General features: G+C 32.6%; 1 protein-coding gene across 1 annotated transcript in view; it reads left to right on the top strand.

Annotated features, from left to right (window-relative positions):
• The first annotated feature begins 1,893 nt into the window (after positions 1-1,893).
• LOC142334513 (adenosine deaminase-like) overlaps positions 1,894-13,458 on the top strand; it is a 28,549-nt gene continuing 16,984 nt past the window's right edge. Inside the window, exons 1-3 of the mRNA XM_075382608.1 lie at positions 1,894-2,274; positions 10,321-10,500; positions 12,128-12,290. Coding sequence (XP_075238723.1) covers positions 1,975-2,274; positions 10,321-10,500; positions 12,128-12,290 — 643 coding nt within the window. The 5' untranslated portion in view covers positions 1,894-1,974. The remainder of the gene's footprint in view (positions 2,275-10,320; positions 10,501-12,127; positions 12,291-13,458) is intronic.

Raw genomic sequence — 13,458 nt, 5'->3', positions numbered from 1 at the left:
TTTGCGGTTCCGGGTATAGGTGTTTTTGCAGAGTGCAAGAGGAAATTTTTTCAGTTTAGTTAACAAAATTATTTTCATTGTTCACCAATTTTTTTTCATTTTTTATCAATAGTAACTTCCGGTCTGAAAAAGTGACAGAGCAATTTACGAAACCTTGAAAATGTTATAAAAGTATTTTAATGATTAGTATTTTAAATTTTTGGTTCACTTTTTTCCAGTTTTGGAAAAATCATAGGGAAGCTTCATGGAATCGTCTTTTTTGTTTGAAAAGACAAGCTACGAATTTTATTTTCAAACTCAGTTTTCCTGTAAAATTTTTGCTTCAAATTGATACATTAAAATCACAAAAAAATTAAAGGTAAATTACCTGAATAATGTGCAGGTAAGCAATTCCGGGGAAAATTGTGCAGGTAAATTTTGCCTGCACCTGGCCTTACCTGCACACTGTTCAGGTAAATTTACCTATTCATTATTTAGAGTGTAGTTTTTGCCAGATAAACCGTTTTCAGAATCTTGCAAAATTATCATTTTTTTGCCAGATTTTGGACGATAACTATCTATCCTCATTCCTGCAAGATAACCACCCGGTATTGACTAGGGTTGGGTAAAAGTTAGGTTTGTCTGAAGAATTTTGAGTAATTGTTGTCAATTTTGCATTATACATAATAAATGTATAGATCTTTGATCTTGCAAAATAAACGTAGTAACATGTTCCTGTATAGCCTCAAAAACGAACAAAAACCTGCGCAATGATGGCAAGATGATGTGATGAAAGTTACTGACCCGATCTGTCTTGATTTCTGTCTAATCAGAGATGGCTTTGTGTGAACGGAGTCAGAAATGAATCTGACCGCTCAAAAGTATGACAAGAGATTTCTGAATCAGGGTTAGTTCTTCAGAATGATTTGATGGGAGGCGTTGTCTTCCTTAAACACTGTTGACTAATTTAAACCGGGATTTTTTTTCAATTACCCTATCAATTTACCCTATCTGTCTTGGACTGAACATCGAAATTTTGTATATCGATGTGACCAGTGGCTTACTGGATATAGTTTACAGAATATGTCAAGGTAAGCGCACTTTGCCACATGATATTTATGGGGACAATAATGTCCCGTCGCTAGATAGTTGACCAAATTTCTAAAAGTTCACTAACAAAATTGTTACCGAAAAACAGCTTCGTGAGAAACTATTTATACCATAAGAGTTAAAGCATTATAATGTCCTTTAGTTAGGAATTTCTCCCAAAACAGATTTTTATGTCATCATAACAAACAGGAAACTCTTTGTAGACGTGGTCTTGAGAAGCTTTTCATATTTTGTTGACATTGCCAAAGCTTGAGATTATAAGTTTCGGAAGAGTCAACAGTGGAGAGTGAAATATTAGTATCCAATAACCTCTTTATAGTATGAAAAATGTGCGGCTTTAAGTGTCAATAATATGCAGATTTTCACATTCATTAAATTGGCGACTACGTTAAGTTTTAAGGTTGAGTCTCTTTTTTTTTGTTCAATTTTATGTAGGACTCAAATTAATTGGCTTCATTCATAAAATGAGAATTTTGCTTCTTTAAAAAACATGAAAAGGGGTAAAAAAAAACTTGTCCTTTTAACCCTGTTCTGATGCTAATCGTTACAAGACCGTTAAAAGGAGAAGCTCTGATGTCCCCAAGAAATGGGTAATTTTGTGTCGCAATACTTAGATATATTTGTTTTAGCTTAGATAACAATTGAGAGTTGAGTTGAATTTTGTCTAAATGTTTTTATTGTGTACCTAATGATAATTGCAAGGAGGGGACTCTTCAAATGTCGCAACTCTTCTGTTTATCATACCCCTGGTAGAAGTAATAATTTGTCGCAACATGTTTGCTTTCTAACAAATCTTCAAATTGACAGCTGATGGTTGCATTTTGTTGAAATTTCGTTTTAAATTCAGACCACTGTCTTTTTGCTGCAAATTTTCAAATATAGAATATGAAATTTTTGCAAAAGTTTTTGGTTGTTACGGCTGAGTTGTATTTAGTTCAGATATCGATTGGAGTGAGTTCACAAAGTGACGCAAATTATTGGAGCAACTTTGAATGGGTGGAATCGTATAAAGAGACCGCGAGTGGACATTCATTCTCTGCCGGTTTACAGTATGTCGAAGTGACATCTGAGTGGAACTCTTATCAGCTAACGAAAGCTTTGATGAACGACATAAAAGGATTTCGGGCGAAACAACAGGAATCGCAGACAGATTATCACGAGCAGAGAAAACACATTCTGGAGGTGGTAAGTAACAGATTTAGGGATCATAATCTGGCCAGACTAAAACACAGTCTAGCAAGTACTATGATTCAGCGCTGAATTACTATGATCCAGGGACACGCTATTGAAAGAAGTTGAATTTTAGAGACATACTGCGTTAATTTCGAATGAGTGTTGAAAAGGGTACTTTTGGGGAAATTTTGACAATCGTTTTTACCTTGAAATTGAAAGTGCACTGAAAGTGTTCAATGGCTTTTATTTCAATCGATTCAAAACTTTGTCCGACTGTCTGCGTTATTTTAGTCACTTTAGTTAATGATGATTACGCTAGAAAGTAATTTACTGAAGAAGCCGTGTAGAGAATAGCACGTACTAGAATCTTTTAGGCCGAATATCTTGCAAGAGAAAACATTTATCTAGTACGAATACTCAAATAGCAACCGCCTATCCTGTCTCTTTCTCACTCGAGCGCGAGATCTTGCAGTATAGGTGCTGATTTGGTCTAAGTATTTTATACAGCATTTGCATCTATTGCTATGAAAACCTGACCCAATTTTTCACTTTTATAATTGCGTTCGTTGCTCTAAGCTGTCAAACTTCACCTGTATTCAACCAAAACAAACTGTATTGTTAATTCGTCCTCAATCCATTTTTTTGTTCGGTTCTGTGGTTATAACAAAAATCTCGCTAAGATTATTGTTCAAAAAATGGTTTTTAAAATAAATCTCAACCCATCTGGAAATATTTTTATCAGTTATGAGGCAGTTAATCAGATTCTGAGATATAAAATGTCTTTTGTTTAGTTTTATGGTTTCTGATAATCTAATTTAATGCGGTTACTCTTTTTTAGGTTTTTTGTTCCGACCCCTCTTGAGGGGGGAGGAACTAACTGGTTTTTTTTGTTCACACAATTTTGACCGATCGATATATTCATCGTAGAGAGTTGTGAGCGGTATCATTAAAAAGCCCGTCCAATGTTGAATATGGAACTAAAATTCTTTTTAAAATTATTTTTCTAGAGCGAGTTAGCATGGTCTGAAATGTGAAAATTAGACCTATTTGCGTTATTTTTGTTCACATTTTGGGGTTTCTTTCCCTAAAATTTCGTCAAATTTGCTAAAATATGTAAAAAATGTTAGCAACAGTACTGTCTTTTCGAAATTCAGCTTTTTTCATCAAAAATTACCCGAAAAAAAATTTAGTCCACTTTGATTAATTTACACATCCATAAACAACTAACACAATCATTGTAAACTACAAAAAGATCTACAATTACCTCCACTTCCTTTTAGAGTATTCTGGAATTAAAGTTTTGCCTTTTTTTGCTAAATCAACTCTATGATTATCAAAAACATAGCATTTATTTTTGATCTTTAACTAACAAATTGTCTAGATCTAATACATTTGAATCAATTAAATGTTTGCAACGAACAAATAGCAATAGCAAGGCTGGTTTTGGTCCAATCTTGGGTGGTTGCAGTCCAAGAATAATTCAAATTGTACTCAGTCGGTCTTTTTTTAAAAAAAAATGATCTTTTTTGTTATTTAACAAAAGAACAATTCAAATCAGAGCTCGATGTTGATAATTCCATATAGCTCCATAAGCAGTTCCAAAATATTGTAGCTAGTTTCTTTACTCGAAAGACTTTTATCTTTTTGACTTTTAAAATTGTTTGATTTTTTATATAAACTATTGCTTATTGAACTTTCCCACTTTTTTTCTCCTATTTCGTTCAGCTGGTAGCTTTGGGTCAGCAGTGAAATATTGTTTTTTCTTCCTCCTCTTTCTAATACTACTGGCGTTCAAAATGAGGCACAATTGAACGTATAAAAATCTTTAAAGTCATGGATTATGGTTTTATTGGCTTCTACACCCCTTTCTCGAAGAATTTAATTGAACTTTTTACATATGTTTTTAAATGTTGTTTTTACTTTGTCTTTCTATTCGTATGAATTTTTCTGGGTTGACAGGTCTCATTGATTTTTACTGGAAGAATAAATGAGCCTATTTTTTGATTTGAGTAGATTGATGATTGCTTTTAAGACCTTGAAATCAATTGTTTTCAAAATTAGGAAAAAAGACATTTTTTAATTTTTATTCTTTTTAATTATTTCATTTTGTAGCTAAAGGCCGTCATGACTTTGAAAATAATTGTTTTCGAAAAATACAAAAGTATTACTTAATTTTGCCTTTTTTCTTTTTTTGTCTACTTATTACCTATTCTCATCAAAGAGAGCTCAAATGCCACATTATGAGTTTCGAGGAAGGATCAATTGAACATATTTTGAGGGGCAAAACATGCCTTTAGGGCTTTGGCCTCGTTTTCTCGCAAGTTTTCATTGAATTTTTTTGTGTTGTCTCTATATGTTGTTTTTTTTGTAACCGCATAAAAAATTGAATGATGTGTGGTGAGTTGTTTCTGCCCTCCTATAGGGGCGCATGTAATCAAAAAACTGTTGGATGTCTCAATTTGTTTCTAATGGTTTTCATTACTTTGAAACTAATTGTTTTTAAAAATTTATGACAATTTTTTAACTTTGCTGTTTTTTGTTCTTTTTTGTGTAATTGTTACCAAGCTTTTTTATGGAGTCGTCCCATGTCGTTTCCATTGAGGTACAGGTTGTTTCGTTGAGTTTCAGTTTTATTTTATGCTTTTTTGACCTTGCTATCAATTTTCTTTTTAAAAGAATGGATTTAAAGTTTTGGAAGTAATTGATGTTTTTTGTTATTGTTGTTTGATTTTGTTGTTCATCTTGCTTTCTTATTAATGACTGATCTCATCAATCTACTGCGGTGTTTTTACTCCACTGAGTTATCTGCGTTGTTTGCGATCTTTTTGTTCATACACATATATTTGAAGATTACTTGAATTTTTTTGGATTTTCTATCTGTTCCTTATTCCAAAATGACTTTATGCCAAAAATGCAGATGAGCGGGGTCGAAACTTTATGTGCATAAGCACATTAGTGAGCCTCCTTGTTTACTTGAGTTTTACTTGAATCGGAAAAATGGAGTTTTGTTTTCTCATATTATGACTCATTGATTCATATTCCCTAGTAGCATTCCGCATTTTACCGATATGTACGGCACAATAGACCCGCTCCCTTGTTTTCATTAAATAAAAACAATTCAGAACATCCAAAAAATCAGGCATGAAGAGATCAGCATAAAGTGTAATATGAGTTTGAGCAAAACCGAAAAATTTTGATAAAATCTCAGAATTTAGTTTAATTGTATTGTACCTTTTTTAAACAAGGCCAGCTAAATCATTCTAACTAGGAAATGAAAACCAGATTATGAAAAGTCATAATTTTTTAATCAATCTATTGCTTATAGGGACAGACTATTAAATAAAAAAAACGGGCAAAAAAGTTATTATGTCTCTAAAAATCGTATATCTAGCTAAAATTTCCTAAAACTAACCAATTTCAAAATTGGCAAATTGAAAAAAAAATCCATCATTTCTAAGTAATAATAACCTTATTCTACAGCCATATAATTTTGAAAAAATACAAAAGCTTTTTCAGATTATAAAGTCATCAAAAAATCTTTCAAAGGAAGAAGTGTTATGCGCTAATCTATGCTTACGCTCATCTGCAAAATTGATTAAAGTTTAGAAAACAGAGGTTATGTTTGGTTCGCAATTTTTTAGATAAATCCCAAAACGACAAAAATCTGTTATGGATGATTTGTCGTTTTTTAAACAGGGAAAATTTCTTCTATGCTTTTGCTAATTCTATTTTAATGTCAATTACTTTTTCAATTTTGCTCAAGTAAAAACAAATTTTAAATTTAATTGCAAATTTTGATCTGGATTGATTAAAAAAATGAAACTCCAGGTTAACAAGAATGCTACCTATTTACCGAACACTGAAGTTATACAGAATTTGCAAAGTCGTATGCATTTCTAATAAATGCATTTTCTAAAAAAAAATAAATATGGTTTAATCATTTTGACATTTAAATATATGTATAGATACACTTTTTGAAAAATCAACCCAAAGAGCCACGGAAAGGTTCAAAATTTTATGTATCGAAGATTTAACACGTTTCTAAAAAAGTCTTTCTTCTTATAAGCTATCATTGGTTTTCTTGTTTTTACCGCTCACAACAACTCGTTCAATGCTGTCCTTCGATTTTTCATATCATGATCTGTGTTAGTAGTGCCTTTGCCTAGCACACACCTCCGTAATTTGTTCAGCAATATTATTTATTAATGTTATCACTTATGAGGGTTCTAACATGGCAGCCTCAGGTTTTTGTGAGGAGGATAAACTCTTTGAGCTAAACAATTTTCTGTATTTTGAAAATTTGACAGAGTTTCATTTTATTTTTCGTACTTTGACGTAAATTTTCTGTATTCTGTATTTCCGCATGCACTCCGGGTTTTTGTCCTGTTAGGTTGTTTTTACAAAGGATTTTTGTCAATGATTCTCAATTGTTAGCCAGCATAGAAAGCAAATTTAATCTTTGAGGTGGACATTTTTTGTGTTTTATAAAAAGTCTCATTTGTTTTATAATAGTATCATGTTTTGTTAAAAACAATTCAGAATATTAGATGCGTTTTTATTGTGCTCGAAAATATAAAACAAAGACGTATACGTCAACACTAAGTTCACTTGGGGTACGAAATGACGAAATGAACTAAACTTGACTTAAAATAATTGCCTTTCAAATTAGGTGCATCATTAAACTATGTTCATCGTATATAAGTTTTGCTGCACTAAATTTAATTGAGTTTACTATATACAGCATGCACAATCAGCTCTTTGGAATTAATAGAAACGTTTATTTTTACGTAAGTTATATTTTCTCTCGCAAAAGGTTGGTCTTAAGACAATGTTTTTAGTCTGCGTTTTAATAGTGGTTGAAAAAAAGAAGGGTCCTGCATAAAAGAGCTTCTCTGGAAACCCAAAAATATCAGAGTTAAGAGACGCGGTGAATACTACCAAAGTTCGCACTGTTGTCAAAAAGTCATCATTCCATTTCCCCCATTTTAAATTATGCTGCCCCTGAAATGCAAGAAGAAACAATAGATGCAAATATCACATAGCTGCTTCATTTTCACTGTCGTGCACAAACAGATTTGTGTACTATAATTGAGGTCCAAGTTAGGTTTCATTTATTAGAATTGCCTCTTTGCTCAGCGCGTACGTTTTACACAATTTTGTACAAGGATTCGCTCGGCGAAATGTCTAGTCAGTCTTGTCTGCTAAACTTGAAGATAAGGACGATTGCAGATTAGGTGAATTAAATTGATCGACTATTCACGAGAAGCAAAATGAAGAGAATGAATCTCCAAGATCAAGACATACTTAGGTAATGAAGAAAATAGTTCCCGATGTGGGAATATAAATAACAGACGTATACGTGAACACTAAGTTAACTTGGGGTACGAAATGAACAGAACTTGACTGATAATAATTGATCTTCAAATTAGGTACACCTTTAAAATAAGTACATCGTATATGAATTTTAATGCACTAAATTAAAAATGAGTTTACTATGTACATTTCCCTTTTCTTGACAGATTTTAAAATTGCACTAACGAAAAATTTTTCAAAACGATATTGATAATATATTAGTACTTATACACGGGTTATATAACAGATAACAATATATGTGCTAATTATGATAGCTAGTGATATTTAGTAAAAAAAATGATGTTTTCAGTTCTCTACAGTTTTATTCAAATTATTCAATACTCTAAAGGGGTCTGTTTGTGAAAAACTGACTTCGCCATGTCCTACACAAACTGATGTGTGTACTGCAATTGCGGTCCAAGTAAGGTTTCGTTTATTAGAATCGCCGTTTTGCTCAGCGCTCACACTTTACACAATTTTGTACAAGGATTCGCTCGGCGAATTGCCTGGTCAACTTTGTCTGCTAAATTCAAAGATAAACACAATTGCAGATTAAAAGGATTAAATTGAGCGAATTTTTAGAAGAAGCAAAGAGAAGAGAATGAATCTCCAAGAGCAAGAAATACTAGGTCATGAAAAAATAGTTCCCCAAGCGGAAAAAAATAACAGACGTATACGTGAACCCTAAGCTAACTTGAGGTACGAAAAGAACTAAACTTGACTTAAATTAATTGCCCTTCAATTTAGGTACTTCTTGAAATTGTGTTCATCGTATATGAATTTTACTGTACTAAATTCAAATGGGCTTACTATGTACAACATGCACAATATGCACTTTTGATTTTTTAGAAACGTTTATTTTTTTGAGAACGATAATTTCTCTCGCAAATAATTGGTCTTAAAACAATGTTGCTAGTCTGCGTATTCATAGAGGTTGAAAAAAAAAGAAATGTCCTGCATAAAAGAACTTTTCTGTTAACCCAAATAAAATATCAAAGTTGGGAGATGTGGTAGATACTAACCAATGTTCGCACTGTTTTTCATACAGTCACCCCTCGATTCCCTCTTCGATTTCCTTAAATTACGCTGGCCCTTGAAAAGCAAGACGAAACAAAAATTTCAAATACATGCAAACGCACAGTCTTAACGAGAGCGCCAGAAAGGTATATCACAACTGGTGATGAATTGGCACGAAAAGTGCCAAAAACTTACAAAACAGGACATGATACGGATAAATAATGCACAGAAATATTGCGATCTGAATAATTATTTATCTGTATTGTACATCAGTTTTAGATTAGAAGGTACTAACACTCTAAACAAATAGAATTGCATATTGAAATTGGCAAATTTTGCAAATAAGGTTCTTTCGGAAACTATTGAGAATGCTTTTATTAGACCACTGAATAGTATTTTCGATTTACCTATTTTGTTGAAGGAAAAATAAGAAATTTTGTAAAGCTTGATAAAATTATGGAAGGGCTGACCAAAAACTGTCAATATTGGGACTTATTTCATAAGAGAAGTCCGTCTATATAATACGATGAGCAAATTTAAAAACTATTTTTTGAAAACTATTTTCAACTCAAGGTGCGAATAATTTTGATTTCGTGCTTTGGCTTGACAGTACAGATAAACAATACAGATAAACAATACAGATGTACAATACAGATAAACTCTCAAAAATGAACATAAATTTTCAAAATCAATGCATCCAATTTTCCCCGATAAATGGATACGAACTATACACCTATTGAGTATTTTTTAGTCCAAACAAATCTGTCTAATGTATTTTGAGGCGTAAAAATCTGTGCGTGATAGGTTTTTGAACTCATCAGACGTGAAATAACTTCCAGGGAAGACTATATATATATATATCCCCTCGGCACATTGAAAAAATAGGAAGAGCTTCAACGAGTCAACTTTGCCTAACAATTGAGGTTAATTCGGTTGCAGGTTAATTTGCTATTTCGTTGCTGAATGCCGTCACTGTCACGCCGTGCTGTTGTACCCAATTTTGTATGTACGTGACAGTAAGTTGATAAAGCGGTCAGATCAGAAATTTGAACTCTTTTTCACCGAATTCCTGTTAATCTCAAAATTTCAATAGAGCGTTTTTTAAAGTGTTTAACTCAAACAGTCAACTTTTAACATCACTTTGAGACAATTTTCCGAAAAAGGATTAGCTATTTCTTATTTAATATTGGCATCTTTAGCATGTAGTGAATGAATGTAGTAAAGAATTCAAAATCTTGCAAGATTCTGGTCAGAAAAATTCAGTTCCTGCATAAGTTTTGCAAGAAAAATGGAAGAACTGTTCATTATCTTGCAAGATGGTTTTGATTGGTATCGGTTATCCTGCTTGATTGGCATTGAATAGATAGAAAAGGCTTTCATTGCGTTATAATTGGCAAAGATATTTGCAGTTTTGCAAGAGTTAGAGAATCCCGACTTGAAGATTTAAATACGTTTTTCCCTTAAAAACATTGGTATAACATTATAAGTAGAATGGAAGCATAAGAGGAAGTCATCTGATGCAACGACCTTCAAAAATGATTATGAGAATATATATATACATATATATATATATATATATATATATATATATATATATATAATATATATATATATATATATATTTATATATATATAATATGCGAGCGATTGTATTAATTTCGTTTAATTAGTGTATTTAAATTGGTTTAGGAGGCGGGCTGGCGATTCGGTTCGAAGCAAGACCTAACAGAGAATGACAAGTTGTTGAACAGAATTTACACGCAGGAAAAGTTGGCTCTCTTCAACGCAAGTTACTCTGATGAAACCATGTACAGGCCATCCGTCTACTTCCTCACTCATAAGTTATTCATGAATACACCAGAAAATAACGTAAGTGATTCTACTAATACTTAACTTAGTTATTTATATCAAGGTTATTATACGATGCATTAACTCGAAGAGTTTATTGGCAGCTCTATGTCCATTGACATTTTCTGAAGTAGTGCCCACTCATTGGCAACTTTACGAATATTTTCCGTTTGATAAAAAGCGGTCATGATTTATGCACTTATTTTAAAGAATTCTGCTTGAATTCTCTGGGTGTAAATTTGATCAATTATAGACATTACAAGACTAAAACCACATGGTACTGAGTATATCTACTCAGTGTGATGGCTGTTTTCTGCACACATGTTTTAAGATCAGGAAAGTACGCGAGTGTGAAAATGTCTGAAGCTTTGTCGCTGAATTCAGCAAATGTTGTTTACGAAACGTAATGGAAGTCTGCATTTATTTTTTCTACTAATTTGATCAATTATTGTTAAGGCGTCTAAGAAGCGCAACTACTGTGAAAATGAACCAGTACTGGATTCCAACGCGAATTTCTTTCTTACAGCATCTCTAACTATTACAGCAACTGGTCTTAATCTGTCGAACTTGGGCATCTCTTATAACCCATTCTCATGTTCTTTCTTGCTCCTCAAGGCCTCTTTTCTCTAGCCATTTAATTAGCCCTAATAATTCACCACCGCCGTCAGACCCACCAATGGAATGTGAATTCAGCAAATTCAGTAATAGAATGTGAACTCAAAACTACCTGCCATAAAATTAAAATTTATAAAATTTATTTGCATTTTTTATTATTTTCTCTTTTCTTTTTTGATAATTATCCTTTTAAAGCATTCGATTGTATTAGTTAGAGTTTTCCTATTAGTTTTTTTAATGAGGTTCATGAATTTTTATGTCAGAATGATTAGCGCAAATTCAGAGGAAAAGTCATTATGCTCAGAATTAATGCAGAGAAAAAAGGTCATAATGTTCAGAATAAATGCAGGGACAAAATCATTCTGATCATAAGAACTTCAGTATTTTACGATGATTTTTTCTACGAAATGTCTAAAAAGTGTCATGATTAGAACTCTGATCATAATAAAAATCGTAATGGAAATTCTCTAACTCAGTACTGAAATATTATGACACACGGATGCGGGCGGTGAAAAAGTAGAGCTTCTTGAAAAGTCTATATCAAATTTATCTTACGCATAATTTACATTAGGTTGTTCTCTCTCAACCTTCTAGCTGTTATTTTGAACTATTTGAAATTTGATTTTCATTTTTTTATTGAGATTCTCTGCAGCAACATAAAGGAAAACGTTTAGCCTTAGAATCCTATTATAAAAATTTATATAATGTTGATATAAAATGGACGCTAAAAGAACCGTCGCGTGTTCAAATTTACCGGCACTAGTAACATCAACGAACGCATAGGCAAGTCTGGATATGAACTCACGATAATCTGGTCATAGGCGATTTTGAGCCAACAAAAATCTGGACATTTTTTGTTTGGAACGGTCTGGAGATAGACATGCTTACTTTTGGTCTTAGTTTGACCCTGTTTCTAATTCGCGGTGAGCTCCTCGCTCGTAATTAGACGTAAATCGATATATCGTCCAATTTTGTCTGATTATCAATTTGGTTGCCCCTGATCCCAATTAACATATGTCTTAAACTAATACAGGTGTACAAGATACTGCGAAGACTCCCCAAGGGTGCTCTACTGCACTCCCACTTCAGTGCCACTCAAGACATCGCCACATACCCTCAGCTCCTCTTGAGTCTGGAAAATTGCCAGATCTGTGAGAACGGAGACAATTACAAACTGCGCTATTATGACGAAGGAGGTAACACACAAGCACACCCCCTCCCCTCTAGAATTAGGGCTGTCAAAAAAGAACAAAACCTAGCTTTTCGAGTGCAGCAAAATAATAAACTTCTTGTAAAACAAATTTCGTTTCTCTGAGTTTTTGATCTGAATTTGTTTTGATCTTATCATTGGCTCTTAGTTTTTTTAAAAAAAAATATGAAAAAGACAAAATTGTGAGATGTCATTACTTTCTTTCATTATAGATATACAGCTGCGTTGTCAGTAAGCTCGGATAATACAAAAAGTCTCCGTAATAGATTTGCTTTGACATGTAAATTTGCATTCGTTGTGCAAACAATTTTGGGATCTTGTTAAATCTCTTCGGACAATAACAAATCTGCCTAATCTTTCCTGACTTTTTATTAAATATACACTTTAATTGAACACTGGGACCAATTTTCATTGTTCTTTCAATGTTGTTTTTTTCGCTGTACATCATGTTTTTTAAGTTTGTCTGAAAAAAATTGATAATCTTAAGGTATACAAATTTACATCAGCAGATTTCCATTGTAATTGTCTAATACTATTTTTTATTTGCCTTGAACGTTTAACACTTGTAGGTTAATATTTTGTGCTAGAAATAATTTGTGGTTTCTGTAATCATTGGATAATTGGCTTTCAGTTTCTCGCTTTTTTATTCACATACAGATGCTAACTGGTAAACACTTTGAAATTGTTCTGAATCAGGGCAGACTTTTGGGATCAGCGTCCCGCTTCTTGTTTAAAAAAAGCTGATAAAATACATGCCTTTCAAAAAGTCTACAGCAGTTTTTTTTTCCTTCGCGGTATCCAAAATGCCTCAAACAAACAAAAAGCCAGGAATATGAAGCTGTCTCCATACCGAAAACATTGAACCGTTGTTTGATTTAGACACAAGTATTTGATCCATTTTTTCTAGGAGGCTCTTGAAATTGAAAAAAAAACTGAATGCAAATAAATGAAAAAGAAGTAGGCTCTGGATGAGTTCTCTTTTTGCTTAGAACTGCACGCAAACTGAAATGAAGTCGCCTTTGCCTAGATCATTTTAAAAAATATAAATTTATGCAAAAAAGAATAGATTTTTAAAAATTTTTTTTATTGCTAACTGGATCTGGAATTGATTAACTATGTTTTACAGCTCGTTAGAAATAGTTTTGCAGTACCTT

This window comes from Convolutriloba macropyga, chromosome 2 (genome assembly GCF_964194025.1).
Source record: "Convolutriloba macropyga chromosome 2, txConMacr16.3, whole genome shotgun sequence".
Taxonomy (NCBI): domain Eukaryota; kingdom Metazoa; phylum Xenacoelomorpha; order Acoela; family Convolutidae; genus Convolutriloba; species Convolutriloba macropyga.
This window is presented reverse-complemented; position numbering and strand designations above follow the sequence as displayed.